Source organism: Pyrus communis, chromosome 1, assembly GCF_963583255.1.
Source record: "Pyrus communis chromosome 1, drPyrComm1.1, whole genome shotgun sequence".
Classification (NCBI taxonomy): domain Eukaryota; kingdom Viridiplantae; phylum Streptophyta; class Magnoliopsida; order Rosales; family Rosaceae; genus Pyrus; species Pyrus communis.
Genome location: NC_084803.1, coordinates 19,591,569 through 19,611,048, shown reverse-complemented (window position 1 = coordinate 19,611,048; position 19,480 = coordinate 19,591,569). Strand labels below are relative to the sequence as shown.

General features: G+C 38.1%; 2 protein-coding genes and 1 pseudogene across 2 annotated transcripts; 1 reads left to right on the top strand and 2 right to left on the bottom strand.

The window, feature by feature from the left end:
* Positions 1-8,615: 8,615 nt before the first annotated feature.
* LOC137747980 (uncharacterized) lies at positions 8,616-10,622 on the top strand. Its single transcript, XM_068488103.1, has 3 exons — positions 8,616-9,168; positions 9,245-9,351; positions 9,581-10,622. Exons 1-3 carry the CDS (start codon positions 8,722-8,724, stop codon positions 10,317-10,319), a joined length of 1,293 nt encoding a protein of 430 aa, XP_068344204.1. The 5' UTR covers positions 8,616-8,721; the 3' UTR covers positions 10,320-10,622.
* Positions 10,623-10,880: 258 nt separating this feature from the next.
* Positions 10,881-14,529, bottom strand: LOC137720230 (probable 2-oxoglutarate-dependent dioxygenase At3g50210; annotated as a pseudogene).
* A 1,447-nt stretch (positions 14,530-15,976) lies between these two features.
* Positions 15,977-17,646, bottom strand: LOC137720143 (uncharacterized). The gene is made up of 3 exons (XM_068459192.1): positions 17,145-17,646; positions 16,248-16,701; positions 15,977-16,166 (listed from the first exon to the last, which is right to left on the bottom strand). The coding sequence occupies exons 1-3, from the start codon at positions 17,644-17,646 to the stop codon at positions 15,977-15,979; spliced, it is 1,146 nt and encodes a 381-aa protein (XP_068315293.1).
* Between the last annotated feature and the right edge of the window lie 1,834 nt (positions 17,647-19,480).

Sequence of the window (19,480 nt, the reverse complement as noted above, 5' to 3'; positions counted from 1 at the left end):
CTGAGAAAATGGTTGGATGAATTTGGAGGGAATTAAGGAGAAAATTGTTGGCCTACAAAAGGGGCTGCAAAGTCCTTCAAAGACAAAAATGGTGCTTTTTTATTTTTTGAACAAACGACATAATCTATTAGAAGGAGAAGGGGGACGAAATTAGTCTTACAACAAGCGAGCAATAATGTGATACAAATTCATCTTTGGTGAGAATCAAACTTAAAATCTTTCACTTACAAGTAAAGAAGAATATTATTAGACCGTGATATTAAATGACAAAGATGGTGATGGAGTTGAAGCTTTTGATGTGGGTCGGAAAATTAGAATCCAGATCCTTCGGATCCTTTTTATAAGGATTTCAGAGATTCGTGAATTATATTCGTTAATCGTACATTGTGTGGTTAGAAATTATTTTAATATTTTTATTTAAAATTAAATATAAATAGTACCTAATAAAAATTTATCATACAATGTATAATAAATGAACACGATTTACGAATTCCAATAATCCTTACCAAAAAATCCGGAGAGGATCTGTTGGGGAAAATTAAAGCTCAAGTCAAAGTTTGTGGGTGGGCAATTATTGTTATTTATTAATATATTTTTTGCAATGTCTTTGCCTCAAAGGTGGGGGTAGTAGTGGTAGGAAAAGTAATGTTCAAGTCAACATTTGTGGGTGGGCAGTTCATCATTTTGACCACTTATGGGCCCCAATTGGTGTGGGTTTGCACTAGTTTGTTCTTTGTTTGCATTTGTGATTGCCTAAAAAATAAAACCTCTATGTAAGTATCTATGGTCCCCAAGGTGCTCCATCGTTGTCAATTCCGCATCATTTACATGTGGCTAGCTCAAATACACAAGCTCAATCCCATAAATTTCAGGCACAAATCAGTCGACGTTATGACAAAATTCTTGAAATGTGATTGTAATATCGTCGCATGATTGTAATTGTTTTTTTCAAATTGCTCTGTAAAAAAAAAAATACTACATTAGTAGTTGATAATTAAATTACAGAGTCTTGATTCATTCTGATGACCTTGTATAGGACGAGAGTAAGACTATAATAATAGTTAGATGGCCAAATTTTTTAAGTAGTTTAGCTCGCCTAAACCTTCATTACTCTCTAGTTTTGTTTGGCTTCCACTTTCTTCTTTGCTTTTGTACTACACTATTTCATTTCTTCAATATCAAATATCGATGTTCTTACAAATAAAATAAAATAAAACACGTTATATATACACAAATGAATTATAAATGTAGCATAATGTTCCTAATAAGATAATTTTTAGAGAAAGACAATGATTTTTTGTTCCACTTATAAATAAGGTCTTGCACTCATAAATGATCTCTTTGATGGATAGATTTCTTCTTTAACACATTGCTTTTCAAGTTTAAACCTTTCTTATTTTTAGTGTAGCTTAAAATTGCTTGAAATGAAAAATATAACAAAACAGTCTTGCACAAGGGCCATTTATCCTCTTGAAGAATCAAAGATTACATTTTGACTAGTTTACATGACCACCCATCTTATAAAAAGAATTAAAAAGACCCACTCTTCTAAGACTTAATGTTGAAAATATTCTTAATTGCGGGAAAACTACGGCACCTTCAAATTTAGGAGTGTGTTCGGTTCATTTTAGTTTGGTTCTCTAGTAGCAAAAATATGTCATCTTCAGTCCTACCGAATTTATACTTATAAAATAATCAACATTTTTGATCAAAAACAAAAGCTGTTTCACGCCCTTATGAGGTTGGGAAGTGGTTTGGCCAATGGATCTCCGATACCTAAGTTAGTTTATCTAAAAAGAGTAAGTGTTCAGAGCTTGTATGCGTAGCAAAAAGCTTACCACAATTTGGAGGAGATGGATGTATTTATAGGAGCAAGTGGCCGACCATAGTATTAGGGTTTTGCTCGATACATGGCCAAGGTATGTCATCGAGAGGATGCGCGAGGAAATAATATCTTGGGATAATGGTGAGAGTATCTCCGATTGATTGTGAGGATTCCTTACTTGATGGAATTGATTTTCATTTGAGATTTTATTATAGATAGGATTTAGAATTTAAGCCTATCTTTAATACCTTTGACTTTTCCATGCCACAAGCAAGGGAGTTTTGAGCATTCGTATTCCCCTACTTGAACTTCTGGGGCTGTTGAGCATCGCGTGAGAATATTTGTGTGACCTGTCCATTTAATGAGGGCAATCTTGTCTTACTTGAGAAAAAAGTTCACATGTCGTCTTCTGGATTTTTGGGACTATTTTTGGCACCACAAAGGCCCAACACTTGCTAGGCTACATGCAGAAAAGGGCAGTAAGTGTAGAAATCCCAAGCTACTTGGGTAAGCAGAGAGTTGCTTCCTAATTTGATGTAGTTCTTCCACTTAAAGGAAACCAATTGCCACCAAAACCTATTTAAGCCTGCCTTAAGTAGAGGGTTAAATAAATTTGGAGACCAATTTTTCCCAACAAGAAAGAGAGAAAACCAATGGAAATTTATTCCCCCGCCCCTAGCCTTCTTCTTTGCCTACCCTTGCAAAGAGTTGTTCATCGTTGTTTTTCTTTCTCTCTATGCCGCACAAAGGTAAGAAAAGATTAATTTTCTTTCTGCTTAATTTTTTCTGGAGCTTTGAGATTTGAAATATTGGCTCGGCGTGAGCCAAGGATAGCCATTATTATGTGGTGTTTCGTCGGTGGTCTACGTGCGCTACTTCCTTATGGATCTTCTTTCGTTGGGAAGCCTTCGATTGCCCCCGGTGATGACTTATGGGTCTGTGCTGCCCTTCTTATGTCCTGCTCGTTCGTATCATGGCTGCGGTACACGCCGTTCGTTCTTGGCTAACGAGTTAGCTGCTCATGGTTACGCTTGGCGTAGATTGCCAATTGATATTGAGTTTGAGCGTTTCTACTTCCTTTTAGATTTGATTTTGTTGGGCGATGGAACCTTGGTTGTCTCTAGTGGTAGTTCGCAGGTTTATGCTGCTTTTTTGGCAGGCTACGTTACACGTCGTTTGTCTCTAGCTAATGAGCGGGTTGATCGTGGTTGTGATAGGCGTTGAGTGCCATTTGAACTTGAGCTTGAGAATTCTCGAGTTTCTTTATGTTTCTATGTTGCCTGCTCCGATATAAGGTGGAAGGAACTTCATGCAAGCCATGTCGAGAATGAACACTGTGCTGGAGTCGGGCCTCGAGTGTTTGTCAAAGTGTGGACCCCCACCATGGACGTGCACTCACCTATTAGCCTTCTGGGAATGGATAGTTTTCCAGTGCTCTAAGGTGGGGATAAAATATTTTCGCGGGGGTTTATAAGGGAGTTCGCTGCTAGAATGCCTGGTTTATATGGTTAAGCGATTTTTTGTCGGAAAAAATATTGTCATCAGTTATGTCCTGCTTCGGGACACCTCGTCAAGAGTGCGTTGCTTATTGATGTGCACGAGGAGTTGACTTGTCAAGGTAAACTGTTGCACGAGGGTGCTAGTCAAGTCCGTAATTTTTTGGGATATTTATAGATCGCCACTAGAAGTTAAGCGATATTTATAGATCGCCACTAGAAGTTAAGCAGCTCGTCTAAAGTGCATCTCCATGAGTGGTGGAAGTGTAATGAACATTAGGCGCGGAATTTGAGCCTAAAGAAGTCAAATTTGCAAAAAAATAGGTCAAAAACACTAAAGTTGGGTGTAGAACACCAAAAAATGGCTAGAAATGGTCGCCGATAATTTTTTTGGTTGGCCGTTGGTTCAGCTGAACCGATCTGGAGTTGGTTTAGACCGGTTTGGGTCTTAAGAGACATGAATCTGGGTCACAGGGTGGGCCTAACCCGCCTTGCTACAAGCTGGAGCACCTGGCTTTCTAGGCTTGTGTGTGGGGAGCAGTGTTTTAAAAATCGGCCTAGGCGCTAGGCGGTGAAGGCTCGCCGCAATTTAGTGCAAATCATTTCAAAAAATCGGTCTGGAGTTAGGGGATCTGTAACATCCAACATCGCCCAGGGGAATGATCCTTATATGTATATTCCCATCCCTACCTAGCACGAGGCCTTTTGGGAGCTCACTGGCTTCGGGTTCCGTAGGAACTCCGAAGTTAAGCGAGAAAGGGGCTAGAGCAATCCCATGATGGGTGACCCACTGGGAAGTTGCTCGTGAGTTCCCAAAAACAAAACCGTGAGGGAATGGTAAGCCCAAAGCGGACAATATCGTGCTACGGTGGTGGAGCGGGCTCAGGAAGTGATCCGCCTCTGGCCGGGATGTGACAAATTGGTATCAGAGCCAATCCCTGGCCGGAAGTGTGCCAACGAGGACGTCGAGCCCCTAAGGGGGGTGGATTGTAACATCCCACATCGCCTAAGGGAATGATCCTTATATGTATATTCTCATCCCTACCTAGCACAAGGCCTTTTGGGAGCTCACTAGCTTCGGGTTCCGTATGAACTCCGAAGTTAAGCGAGAAGGAGGCCAGAACACTCCCATGATGGGTGACCTACTGGGAAGTTGCTCGTGAGTTCCCAAAAACAAAACCGTGAGGGAATGGTAAGCCCAAAGCGGACAATATCGTGCTACGTTGGTGGAGCGGGCCCGGGAAATGGTCCCCTCCGGGGCGAGATGTGATAGGATCGCCTAGGAGGTCCTAGCAGTTTGGTTTTTTTATTTTATTTTTTTAATATTAATTGTGTGCCTTTTTTTTTTTTTTTTTTTTTTAATTTTAATTTTAATTTTTTTTTTTTTAAGTTTCATGGTGGTATACTTATGGAAATGGTGTACCTAATTTGCAAAGGATGGATTTATTACAAGTTCATCCGATTGTGAAATGAATCAAAGCACTTTTGAGGGGATACATACAAATAAAAGAAATATACTAGATACAACAAGGTTAAATAATTTAGTTTATGTCCATCATTCTTGCTCCGTGATCCATCGTGTGGGAGAAAACCTCAGTACATAAGGAGCGCCATTTGTCGTTGTTTTAGAATTTTCCGTCATATCATTTTTCTTCCCCAGGACTATTCAAAGGACATATAAAAGATTCTAAGAATAGAAACGTGTTGGAATATTTATGTATTTAACGGAAGAATTCAAAACATGAATGCGAGAGCCTTCTTCGAGTGTTTGAATTAAGTTCTCGATGAAAGCACCAATTAGTGATAGCGAAAATCCACCATCTTCAGTCTTGATGAATTTGTACCTAAAAAACAATCAACACCTTTGATCAAAGTCCAAAGTCTCATGTGCCCACAAGGTTTTTTTTGTTTTGGGGGGGGGGGGGGGGGGGTGGGGTGGGGATTGGCCACTGGATCTCCAATGCCTAAGTTAGTTTCTCTAAAAAAGTGAGTGTTTAGGGCTTGTATGCGTAGCAAAAAGCTTACCAAAGTTTTGAGGAAATGGAGGTATTTATAGGAGGAGATGGCCGGCCATGGTATTAGAGTTTTGCCTTACACATGGTAACATCCTATTGGTCAAGGTATGTCATCCGTAGGATGCCTGAGAAAATAATATTCCCAAGATATTATTTAGGAGATAATATATTGGGATAATGATGGGAGTGTCCCTAATTGATTGTGAAGAGGATTCCTTATTTGATGGAGTTGATCTTCAATTTCTTCAATTGAGATTGTATTAAATATAAGATTTAGTAATTAATCTTAATTTTAATACTTTTAACATTTCCATGCCACGAGCAGGGAGCTTTGAGCAATTGTGCCTGCTGCGTGAACTTCCAAGGTTGTTGAGTTGCGGGTGGGAAAATTTGTGTATCCTACCCATTTAATAAGGGCAATCTTGTTTTTCTACAGAAAAAGTTAACGTGTTGCCTTTTGAATTTTTAGAATCATTGTAGGCTCCACAGGTTTGTTTTTTCAATTTATAAAGGAGAAACATAATTATTTTGACTTGATTTTTTCGGTTTAGTTTGGTTTGGTTTCAATTTGTTTTCAAAGTTCTTTTTATAATAGCCCAAAAATTGGAGAGAAAATGAAGAAAAAAAATTTAGGTAATAAGACTCTGAATATATTTGAGTCTGAAGTTGGGTTATCTAGTCTTAGATTGACTTTAGGCTAATAATTGACTTGGAATTCGATTAGAAAATGAATGCCAAACATAATTAAAAAAAAAAAAAATTATATTGTACTCATTTTGGTTCAATTGGGTTATTTAACTACCAAAATTGAAACCAAACCAATAATTTCAGTTTGATTTTCGATAATTTTTTTCTTTTTTTTTCTTTTGATTTTCAGTTATTCAAGCCACTCTAAGGGTTTAGGTTTTAGGGAGAAGATGGCCGGCAAAAGTCAAAAGGTAATTTATGTAGGGTGAAATTGGAAAAATCCATTTCCGTCATCTAATGAGAGCAATTCTGCCCCTAAAAAAATGCGCCAGCACCCAGCCTATTTAATCTACTCAGTAAACAGTGATGATCCACTGGATAGTAATAGTCCAAATGCATCCACCCCTAAAAAAAACATAGCCTAGTCCATTTTATTAAAATATGATTAAATAAAATGCATCTCCAATTGGACCTTTAAAATAATGACCTTTTTCCCATCATTTGACTAGATCTCTCTCTCTCTCTCTCTCTCTCTCTCTCTCTCTCTCTCTCTCTCTCTCTCTCTCTCTCTCTTATCTATTTTCTCTCCCCCTTTCTCTCTTTTCCAGCTCACTTCTGTGAGCTCTCCTTCTCCTTCCTCTTCAAAACCTTCAACAAATCAAACACAAAATATTATGTTTGTAATCCCTGGAGCTTAAGGAACCCAACCATGGCCTTGCATGCGGCATTGGTGCATGGTGTGAGGTCCTACCATTGAAGCCGAGAGCTTGAGCTCTCAATCTCTAACCCAGGTGATGTTTCTATCACTGTATTGTGTTCTTGAGCTTTAAATCCTGTTGTGTTGCAATTTTTGTGGTTAATTCGAGGGCTTAATTCCTTGCATATGATTCCGACAAAGGAAAACGGACAAACTCCGATGAGTTCAAAGTCCAATTCTCGGTGAAATCTCTTGCATTTCACTTAGGTAAGTTCTCAATCCTATTCTTATGGTTTCTAACTTATAAATCGTATTGGAAACCTTTGCGTTGATGCAAACATGTTGTCGGTGCATTTTTTTTTAGATTTTCCGACGAACTCAGCCTCCACAACAACTCCCTCTTTGGCACAAAAAAAAAAAAAAAAAAAAGAAAAGAAAAGAAAAGAAAAAGTGACCAACGTCAGCTTGTGTCATGTAGGCCGTCCCATGGGTCTTTCGATTCTGGGCCGGTCTCTTGCCTGGCTTGGGTTGGATGCCAGCCTATCCGCTGGGCTGGAGTGCAAAGCCTAGGTGCCGGGCCATTTTTTTTACTGGGTGCCGGCCTATCAGTTCCCCAATGGAATTGCTCTGAGAAAAGTTGAGGATTTTACCTCTCGAGCCAACGCGTGAATGATATGCCTAATCTGACAACCACTACGTGAGGTAGGTGAAGCCTTGTATGACAGGCCAACGGAGAAAGCCGCTTCAGTTGAACTCGTGCATCAGACATGCCAACCATGGAAATAAGACCTCTTAAGCTCGTGCCAAGCAGTCTATTAGTGTGTACTAATGGAGCATGCACTCCATAAAATCGCTCAGCCACAAACCTAACCCACGACACCATTAGCGATCTAGAGGACTCTTAATTGCGTCATTCATCACAGCTCTCTATTCAAACGATTAATTGATTTGATGAATGAGATAACAATTCATACCATAATAGATGAACACATGACGTGTGTACCTACGAGCTAAACTCACTCTCCGCTTCACCACTATAAGAGGGACTTCACCTTCAAACATAACCATGGCAGGTAATTGTTCTTTACTTAGCGAAGAAACTTTAGCACTTAAATTCTCATTGCTCTCCTATGTCTACCTACGCACCTTTTATATTTGGACTCGCAACCTACTTACGTAACAAGAACTTTACATATCTTTTTATTCATTGGTTTAACTGGCACAATTGAAATTTTATGATGTGTTGAATTTCTTCCCACATACTCTAAATAACGTGACAATGTTCGATCATTCTATATTTGAGTCTACTTTTAACCTTATTTATTACTACCAAGTAAGGTAATAACACGTTTAGTGAATAAATTGATGACTTTAACACTATTCTTTTAAAAAGGGATATTCTTGTCAATAAAAAAAACCTTTCATTTTAGTGTGTCCATAGATACACCTACTAATAAATGTTATAGTTACTAGCACTACAGTTTACTCCAGCTGTCAATGAAATGTCTTAAATTCGATTTTTACTGTGTGACTTAATACAAACAAACCATGAACCACTCCATTATCTTTGCATAAAAATAATAATAATAAATAAAAAATAGCATCCCGAATGTATATTGTTGAGCAAAAAGCTTTTAATTCAAAGAAAATAAATAAATAAAAAGCAAGTGACTTATAGCTTAGTTGATTAAGAACATTTGCATATGCACTCAAGAATCTGGATTCGAATGTCGCTCTCTGTAGTTTAGATGAATTTTTAGGGTAGATTAGTTAAAAAAAAAATAAAAGTACAAAAAACTTTTGAAGGCCCAATTTGGTCACGTCAATGGGCTTTTACGGGTTTAACTCGCTAGAACGCCATGTCGTAAAACCCTAGCTTTAGACCTTAACGCGAAGCTGTTCGCAACTTCTCTAGTCCACTGAGTAAGCAACCGTCCCACAACCTCCTATCCAAAAGGCGGCGATGGGTTGCTTCTCCGTCTCCATTCCCGTCGTCCGCCTATGAGATTCAAAATCTCCAATCTAACCCTTCTCCCTCCCAAAACCCTATATCCCCTAACCCCTAAATCTCACATGGCCTCTCTTCTCACCGCCGCAGAATCCCAAATCCGAACCCGAACTCTCCATTCGGCCCCACCGCAAGACCTCGACGAGTCCCTCTGCTCCGACCACCACCAACAACAAGAAGAGCAACAACAGCAGACCTTCGCCGTTACAACGCCGTTGCGCTGCTTGACTGGCGAGTCGCGCATCGAGCGGGCATGGGCTCACTGGTCGAAACTGGGGCGGCCCAAACTGATTGTGGCGCCAATGGTGGACAACTCGGAGCTCCCGTTTCGTATGCTCTGCCGTAAGTACGGGGCCGACGCCGCCTACACGCCGATGCTCCACTCTCGCATTTTCACCGAGAGTGAGAAGTACCGGGAGCAAGAATTTACCACTTGCAAGGTAAATTTACTTTAATTTGGTGATTAATGTAGTAATTTTTTACTAATTGGTGGATTAAATTTTGAGAGTATTGCAGGAGGACCGTCCATTATTTGTTCAATTTTGTGCCAATGATCCCGAAGTTTTGTTGGAGGCTGCAAAGAAAGTGGAGCCTCATTGTGATTATGTCGACATTAATTTGGGGTAATTGCTTATCTAATCCCAGATAATTATTCTTTTGTTTATGAATGAAATTAGTGTTAACAATTCCGAAATGTTCAATTGTCGAAGTGAATTTTTGTTTACTTGTTGGTATTAGAAACATACAACACACGAACAACTAATTTGAATTCCCAAATACCCTTTTGAGTTAGTATGACATTTAGGGATTGGAATCCTCAGATCGTTAGTTAATGTGTGGATTCGTGTTCAGGTGTCCTCAGCGTATTGCGAGGAGGGGGAATTACGGAGCTTTTCTAATGGATAACCTTCCTCTTATAAAATCTCTGGTAGAGAACTTGGTTCAAAACCTGAATGTGCCTGTGTCGTGCAAAGTCCGAATCTTTCCAAATTTAGAGGATACAATCAAGTATGCTAGGATGCTTGAGGATGCGGGTTGCTCACTTTTGGCTGTCCACGGCCGGACCAGAGATGAGAAAGACCAGAAGAAAGTCCGGGCCAACTGGGATGCCATCAGGGCCGTCAAGAATGCTCTCAGAATCCCCATCCTTGCCAATGGTAACATCAGGCACATGGATGATGTTCGTGACTGTTTGGAAGCGACTGGTGCTGATGGGGTGCTTTCCGCGGAGTCTCTTCTTGAGAATCCAGCTCTCTTTGCTGGGTTTCGAACTGCTGAATGGGCAGCTGAGAATGAAGAAACTAAGAAAGATGGGACACTGGACCAGGCAGATCTTTTGGTGGAGTATTTGAAGCTTTGTGAACAATACCCTGTGCCTTGGCGGATGATTCGTGCTCATGTGCACAAGATGCTGGGTGAATGGTTCCGAATTCATCCACACATAAGAGAAGATCTCAATGCACAAAATAGACTCACTTTTGAATTTCTTTACAGTATAGTAGACCGGCTGAGAGAGCTGGGGGCAGGTATTCCACTTCATCTAAAAGAAACTACTGCTGCAACTGTTTCTGCAAATGGGTCGGACACTTGAACTTTGGGATACTGGTTGAATGAGGGTCTGTTCCAGATATAGGAAAATCTCAGCCGGCCAAGTCGAAATTAGAAATCGGATATTTCGTTTTTTCGTTAGGTTTTCGTCGTTATTTTCTTTGAGATTATAAGGTTACCAATGTTGTAATGTTAGACTATAAGGTGCACCTCCCTATTATACCGCATTCTTTTGTTATTGCTGATTAGCGCACCTCAGTCTACGCCCCCTAAAAAAAGGGGGAAAACATCAATTGTATTAACATCCCATTCAGTGACTTATGTTTTCAGTTTGCTTCGTGTTTCAGTACCCGAATGAGGAGTTGTTCATGTTCATTTGAATCCTATTAAATCTCTTGAATTTTTTGTCCGAGTTCAGTCTCTTCGAATCACAAATACCCAATCTTTAGGGTTCGCCATTTTCATTCGATGTATCGTACACTAGATTTCGACTAATGTACGAAGTTCGTTAGTACTTAACCAAATGTTGGCCATAAACAGCTCTTTCGAATTTCTTAGCTCCGCCTTTCTTCTCTCTACAAAAGTCCAAGGCTCCACTGCTGTGTCAAAATTTGTCTGTTAAACAACATGAAGCATGAAGAGAGGGGATTAGCACCTAAACACGAAAAACAGAGAAAACAGAAACTGAAAGAACGAGGGGAGAACGCATTACAAGACGAAAGGAACCGGCTAATCTCATACCTCACAGAGATATGCTACACAGACCCGGTATCGTCTAAACCATTTGAGTAAATCTGCACTCATCCCAGAGAGAGAAGTGACATGATACTTAATCCAGGAGTTGGTACAGATATTAGGAACACCTAATTACACACATTAATTTTACCTTTAGCATATCTCCGATATTGCAGACAATTGTTCCGAGAACTGGAGGAGCGGATATCCACTCACCGGACGGGTTTCTCACCTTCAACAAGTCATTCAACTCAACTTCTATGGAAACTAGAGCGGCAGGATACAAACAGCATATAAAACTAGTACCTGAAGTGCAGTTATATTGTCATCCTGATTAACCAATGTCAACAAACCTGTAATGCAACAATTTAGAAGACCGGGATTTATTGATTTTCCTAGGCCACGACTTGCTGAAGGTGAAGAAGATTTACCATCATCAGTGTCAGCTCCACGGGAATTGTTTGGCCGCCAGAAATGAACAAAACGAGAGCAACGGGGAAAACAAGAGGAAAGGACATCAGTAACATATAAATTAGACATAAAGGGAAGCCCAAGCATCTTAAGCAGCATTACAGATCACCATCCGGCATCATTTGTGGGAATGTCTGAGCCATTTGTAGAGCATGCACCTGGGTAACCAATAAGACGCATCACCCAAAATGCATCTCCAGCTCTATCACCTTCAAATTCATATGGTGATCCACTCAGTACTAAGGCATTGGAAGGAACCGAGAAACAAAAGCCTGTAACCAGGAGAATATGAAAAGATAAAGCTTCGAAAAAAGGGAAAAAGTTTGTTATCCATGGAAAACATTCCTGTGCAGAGGCCGATATATTCCTCCATTAGTACCTTAAATTCGGGGGATTATCTGGCCTGCACAAAGGATCATAAGGCGAAATGAACCACTTCAGTAACACTATGCAAGAATCAGTCGTGAAGTCTATACTAAGCTCGAAAGAGAACAAACATGGAGTATCTAGACCGAACAATAGATACATAGTCACAATTCAATGTCCAAAACATTATCAACTTATTTGTATACTGTTGAATGAGTCGAGCAGCATTACAAAATCCAAACATAAACGAATTTTGTTCAATGGTGATCGGGACAACGGGGTGTTCCATGCCTCCACTCACTACGCAGAACCTTTCTCCTTAAATTTGATCAGTAGCCCCTAATCTTAAGTAGGCTGAGCTAGACTTGTGCAAAAGCTCTGCTACTCTAACTCAACAAAGGTGACCTAACTATTTCATATTCGATTTTATATCAGCTCTGCTTTTCATATTACATTGACAACCTTTTTGTAATCGAGATAAGTACGCAAAATATTTACTTGATCGAATGCTTATATTCAGTAGGGAAGGCCTTAATTTGTACGTACCATTGGTTAGGTCCTTCCATTGGTTTTTCAAGATCTCCATACATCCTGGTTTCACTTCTTTATAGCACTATTACATGTGAAACAAAATGGTAATCAGTCAAGGACAAAAAGAAAAGTACACAAGTGCATATTATTCGCATTACTTTTACTATGGCTAAAAGCAGTTTTTAAATAGCTACTTAGTTCTGCAACGTTTAACAGAAAAACTTAAAAGCATTTATAAAATCAAGACATACATCAATAGCTTCTAGAAGGCCAAGTAGGCAAAGAAGCTCAAACAAAGCACATGACGGCCTAATTAAGCTTCATTTGTCGATGCAAGTTGTCTTTATTACAACCATCATGTACCTCACCAAATTTGCCTCTAAAATACACAGTAAAAGAAATAAGTAGCCAACACTAGCAACCATATTCATCATCCTAGGACCAACAAGGGAAAACTTTTGATGCCAACAAAGCAAGAAGGCAAAACACGATCAGAATCATAGAAGGAGGGGGTGCGGAGAACCAACCCAGCTGCAAAGCGGTTTTACAAATCTTCATCTGAGTGACAACAAATGTGAGAATTCACCATGTTTTCAAGTCAAGAATTGTTTTTTATTTTCTTTACAAATGAAAGTATTAGTGAGTTAAATTATTAAATATTGAAAAAAAAAAAATAGATGAAAATCGAACTTGCGAATATATACATTATTATTAACTGTTACTATAAAGTGTCATCCGTGAATCGTTTTTAATTGTTAGATTAATTAGAAAATCAGACAGTTGGAGGTTTGGGATGATGTGTTGTGGTTTGTCTCGTTTCTCTCCGGGCCTTGCTTGTTATTGTTTTTTGTCATATTTGGCATGTTTTGCTCTGTTCTTGTTTTTTTCCCTTCGAATAGAAACGCGGGACATATCAATGCTGTCATCTCTTTATATTATAATTTATAACATATGATATATCATTTTGTTTATATATCAATTCTGCCATCTCTTTATATTATAATAAATAATCATGATATCCCTATTAAAAATATATATTTTCCACCACATTTACATGTCAAAATTTCACATTAGTGCAGCGGTGCCCTCCTTTTCCAGAGTGAAAGTTGCACTTTTGAAGTCATCAAATGAACCACCATATTATAACATCTAATGTAATGGATGTAAAAAAATTGGTTATGGCACATGTATTTACTTAATATATTTATTATCTAACCATATATGCAACCAAAAAATAGAAATGTTATATTTGGCCATACATGACGACAGTCAAGTGCATATACTGTAAACAAGTCCCAAAATTATAGTGATAATTCCCAAACAATTACTCCAATATCGTGCACCATAAACGCTTTTGTTATTGTAGGGCCAAATGTTTTATTTATTTTTAACGAATAATATTATCTACACTAAATGAATGGGGAATAGATTAAGCCTCACAATGGGCCAGCAACAATATGGTTTAAATTTGTCTTTGGCGAGAATCTAACCTAAAACTTCTCACTTACAAGTGAAGATGAATACTGCTAGACCATAATTGCATGGCCAAATTAGATTAATAGTTCATGTGGTGATAAGGTAATCAAAAGATAGCTCCATGGTGAAAAAATTATGATTTAAATTCTCGTGGTGAAGTCCGTTAAGATTCAAACTCAAAATTAACATTTTCGTCAACTTTCTGTTAACATTCCCACCCCCACCCTGTCTTTTTTCTAGATAGCTAATTGAAGCATTGGAGGAAATTACCGGACTGCTCCTCAACTCTCTTGTGAAATTCCATTGATTGGGCAAGCAAATCACTATCACTTCCTCCAAATTTATTATCAATGTTAATGGGATGGCTACTGCTGCATCAAAGAAATCTAGTGGTTCCATCAGATAGACAAAAAAGCTTTGAATGGAATCGAAGAATGGACCAAAGAATTCATAGACTTGGATGAATGACTTTTTTGTCCCTTTTGGTTATGCTTTAAATCACAAAGTTGAATCTAAATTCGGTTTAATGTTCACTTGATCATCTCCTTTTCAGCTGGTTTAACTGAAGCTTGAGGTAATTTTGTCCTTGAAGCAGAAGTTTGTGAACTGAAAGATCGTGAAACCTGCCCCGAGGCAACTGCTCGATCGACCAGTATCAGGAAGCCTAGTCTCATTTGATGCCAATCTTTTAGAAGCAGTCCGGCTACCCTTACTATTTGATAGACATGCTTCACTATGGCTCTATGCAATACTTTCAAAGAAGTTTGATTGCAATATTGAACTCGTTATCTGTATCTGAGTATCAACCTGGGCAAACATCCCCATGCCAATTAGCGGTCACATCCTCTTTAGTTATGAAGGCCGAATGGGTTAACAGATAGTTGACAAAAATGTTAATATTGGGTTTGAATTCTAATAGATTTCATTATGAGGGTTTAATTCCAATTTTTTTTCACCACAAGAGCTATGTATTGATTACTCTCTCACCACGGGAACATTAATCCAATTTAGCCTTATTGTATTAGGCTTGAGCATTTGGAGAGATTTTTCAATGTAACCGGCACACGAGGTGGTACATCACGTGTCACTATACAAATTATGGGATATATGTGTTAAAAAGTTAATAACTTTAAAAATAAAAATTTCCACCACTTACATAAAAACACATGATATACCACTTGTGTTCCCATCATAATAAAAATTTCTCAAGTTGTTGAGCTGGTTTTGCCGACAAGGTACTTGAATTTGGTTCAGTTAACACGTCAAACAATAGAAAATCTCAAGTAGTTGAAGCAATCATTATTTGTTTGTTTGATCCAAGGTCTAAAATATCGCTGATATCGGAAATATTAGTAGTCAAAAACACGGAAATTTTGATGGAAATATCAGGATATTATCGATATCGATAAAAATTGAATAAAAACCACGGAAGTTGTAAGAAAAAGTTGGAAATTTTTATTGAAACTTTGCAAGATGTTTATTTAGTCTATTATCTATTAGTTTATCACAAAAAATTGGAAGGAAATGCACTGTATGATGGATTTAACTGATTTAAGTTGATTATATAGCGAGTTGGCAAACATTGTGAGTGTAGAAAATATGTAGTAATTAATGAAAGAAGTTTAAACACACCATAATCATTTATATAGAATGAATTAGTACAATATTTTACACTTTATACATTGCATGGTAAGATACATGAGTGACTTAGTACCACATAGAGTTCCCATGAGGTTCAAAATTTTCACTATCTTCATCATCTCTATGTGTAAAGTAAGTGTATTGTGAAGAGTAGTCATCAAATGATAAATCCCCAAAATAGTTTTGCATGTAATTGTTAACATGCCATCCATATGGATCCGAGATTGGTTGACGTTGTCCATAAGTAAAATCATTTGAAGATTGAGTCTCGGATTCTTTCCATGAGTCGCTCGATTCCATCCCAACAGGAATGGGATATGAAGGGTAGGGAAATGGTTGGTTACGAGTATAACCATAGTTACTACTTCTCACTCCAACAGAGTCCGAAGTTATAGATAACGAGTCATCTTCTTGACTTGACAAAGTCCCCTTGCCTCTTTCTCTACGAGTATAATCCTTCCCTATGGCACCAATTCCTGGTCATGCCCGCCTACTGCCATGGTCCTCATCAAGTGTTGCATGCGTGAAGTTTGCCTCACCAGTGAAAGGGCTCATAAATCCAAGAGGTGGTCCAACATAGTTTCCATATCCACCACTACCTCCAGCTCCACTATATCCTTCATCATTCCCACCTCCGGTGGTAGGTGAGTCTCCTGATCTTGTACTAGAGCTATCATTAGTATCAGCAGGATATTGTGGTTATGTAACATTGGAAGAAGGTGGAATTCCAGTGTTTCTTGGTCTTGGGCACAAAAGTTCTTTGAAAGAGTCAGCATTGCTAGATCCCACCTCCTCCTCTAATACTCTTTCTACATTTATCCTTTCATTACGTGCTTCTTCAGCAACTCTTAGAGCTGGGTTGCCTTCATCATCATCTAAATGAAGAGGTCTAATCCATTGATAAAGTTGGTTACCCTTTGTATCATCATCTTCAACAACAATATCAAACACATCTAGTGGGTCACCACGGTCGACATGATCTATTTCTACTTCCTTATCTCGAATTTGAAGCTTCATGTTGTAGTAGCAATAAACTAATTTTTCCAACCTACTATGAGCCAACCTATTTCTTTGCTTTGTGTGTATGAGTGCAAATGTACTCCAATTTCTTTCACAAGCAGATGAGGAAGCTGTTTGTGATAATACTTTGATTGCTAACTTTCTCACAGTTGGTGCATCAGTCCCACACATGATCCACCATTCAGCTATAATGAAAAACAATGTTGATAAGCCTAATAACTCCAACAAATTCTATTATAAACTGATAGTGAAATATGTTTACACTCACTAGGAGACATTTTTGTTCAAGCAGCAACTGATGTTGGTTCTCCAAAAGTTCTTCTTGCATCTTTAAACCATGTTAGCTGAATTCAATAAATCGTGTTAGCTTAATCCAACAATGTAATTATTATAATTTAAGTAATTGTGTACCTTATTTCCAAATTGGCCAACTGTTGGTAATGCAAGGTCTAATTTAGAGTATACATTATGTACAACACGTATAAGAGTACCATCATCTCCAACACCGGGTCTGTATTGGTATCGAGGATTCAAATAATATGTCATTCAAAGAAACACATACTCTAATAAGAGAAATAATACTTATGCAACTAAAGAAATGAATTGCAAATTATGACATAATTTATACCTGCTGCATGCAAATCGTGGTATAATGTTTTATACCATCGGTCATCAATTATCTTTATGACCCACCTTGCACCATGTTTTCTTTCCAAGTCCTCATTCACTACCCACATCAACTCATATATTGCCCTCATAGTAGGATACACTTCTGTGTCAACGATCCGTAAAACTTTGTAAAGAGGTTCAAACAGTTGGCACACATGTTCTGATTGAGTCCAAAAAGCATGATCAAGCACTATACTTTCCACTATACGACCTGCATTTGAGCGGCTGAAATTGTGGTTGGCCCAATCGTCACTAGTGAATAGTTGCTTCAACCCTGCTTTCTTCTTAAGTAGGCTGTCTAATGCAATATAGTTGGTGGCGAATCGAGTGATAGCTGGACAAATAATTTCTCCTTTGCAAAATTCAACCATCTTTGCCAATAACCAACCGTGATTGTAAATATAATTTGTGATTGTTCTAGCTCTTTTTACGACATTAGCAATATTCTCTTTCTTCCCCATTGCCTCAAACATGAGATCAATACAATGTGTTGCACGTGATGTCCAAAACACATTATGATGCTTCATTAACTTTTTTTCCAGCTTTGACAAATGCAGAACCGTTGTCGGTCATGACTTGGACAACATTATGCTCTCCCACTTCCATGATTACATCCCTTAATAATTTGTAAATATACTTGTAGTTCTTTATATGGTCTGAATCATCAATGGACTTCAAAAAAATTGTCTTTTCCTTGGAGTATACCATGAAGTTTATGATAGACAATCTGGTCGGGCCAGTCCATCCGTCACACATGATTGTGCAACCATTAGTTTCCCACTTTGACCTCAACTTGTTAACATACTCGCCAATGTCTTTATACTCCATGTCCAAATATTTGTTTCTTACCTCATAGGGAGTGGGAGGTTGTACTCCAACACCGGCCTATTGACATCCCAATACCATATTTTTGAAATGATGTGATGATGCCTTCTCAGCAGGGACATTTTCATAGATAAAGAACTTGCTAATTAGGCGCCCCATTCCCTCATTCATATTACCTCCAGTGAAATAACTCCAAACACTCTTTTGACGTGCTTTGGATGACTTATATAAACTTGGGGCTATTGGTGGTTTTGGTTGTGATTCTCTAACACTTGCTCCCCGTCTCATTTGTGCACCACCACTCGTCCTGGAACCTTGTGCTTTATTAGGAATTTTATGAAGGTGTTCTCTTTCCCATGCTGACTGTTTGGAGGCACGTAATGCTTGTTTGAAATTGCGTCGTTCTTCAGGTCCTATGTCATCATCACATTCGTCCTCATCGTCATCATCATCATAATCATTGTCAACCGCTTGGTCAATGACTTCTCCTCGTAGCCCAGCTCGAATATTTTCCATTCCATGTGTTTTATTTTCCTTCTGGTGTTTTTTATTTTTTAATAATGTGGTGATGAATGCCTTCACTTATGGGGGGGATATTATCGCATTGTTGGACATTATTTCCTGGATCTAATCCACTAAGATGGTACTTAAGTCGTGTCACTCCGCCACTCTTCATTACCCGACCACAATATTTGCAAATTGTGCCATGTTTGTTTCCGTCTATTGGGTCTCCATGTTCCCAAGCTGGATCACGTTTAGTAACTCCACTAGACATCTTAAACGTACCTATATGTATTTTTCATGGAAATTAGGCAATTATATTTTGGCCAAAAAATATAGTAGTGATGACGGTTATATAAGAGAACCTAAATAATAAAGTTATTCTACAGAAGAATTAAATACAAAGTAAAGAAAGTGATTGCAAGATTTTAAGTAATTATAAAAATAATATGGAATAATAAAACCTAATATTAATGAATAATAATCCAATTTGATAATAAAATAATCTTAATATTAAACATATTAATGAATAATAATCCAACTTGATAATAAAAAACCTAATATTAATGAATAATAATCCAATTTGATAATAAAACCTAATATTAATAAAATAATAAAATAATAAATAACATTAAACATATTAAAATTATCCTGGGGAATAATTATACAACATTACTTAATTACTTCAAAAAATTAACATGCAAATATTATTTGGTTCTTAGATCACATGTACGGGTCCACACAAATTTTTTTGTAGTTGTATAAATTACAATAATATAAATATAAGTTAGTAAACTTACCTTAAATATGGAACCCCTTGTGTTGAAGCTCTGAAAGGGCTCTGGAAAGGCTCTGAAAGGGCTAAGGGAAGAAGAAGAAACGAAAAGGTGTAATAGAGGTGTGATGATCTGATACTCCGAATGTGAAAGAGTTGGAAGTGGCATACGGTTTTGAGTATGAAACCAACCA

What these genes read in the sequence shown, in the direction of transcription:
- LOC137747980 (XM_068488103.1), top strand. Translation starts at nt 8,722, where the DNA reads ATGAGATTCAAAATCTCCAATCTAACCCTTCTCCCTCCCAAAACCCTA. An exon ending in AAGAATTTACCACTTGCAAG is followed by an intron (nt 9,169 to 9,244) that starts GTAAATTTACTT and finishes AGAGTATTGCAG; the next exon opens with GAGGACCGTCCATTATTTGT. An exon ending in TATGTCGACATTAATTTGGG is followed by an intron (nt 9,352 to 9,580) that starts GTAATTGCTTAT and finishes ATTCGTGTTCAG; the next exon opens with GTGTCCTCAGCGTATTGCGA.
- LOC137720143 (XM_068459192.1), bottom strand. Translation starts at nt 17,646, where the DNA reads ATGGGGAAGAAAGAGAATATTGCTAATGTCGTAAAAAGAGCTAGAACA. An exon ending in CCACGATTTGCATGCAGCAG is followed by an intron (nt 16,702 to 17,144) that starts GTATAAATTATG and finishes TTTTCATTATAG; the next exon opens with CTGAATGGTGGATCATGTGT. An exon ending in GACTCTTTCAAAGAACTTTT is followed by an intron (nt 16,167 to 16,247) that starts GTGCCCAAGACC and finishes TACTAATGATAG; the next exon opens with CTCTAGTACAAGATCAGGAG.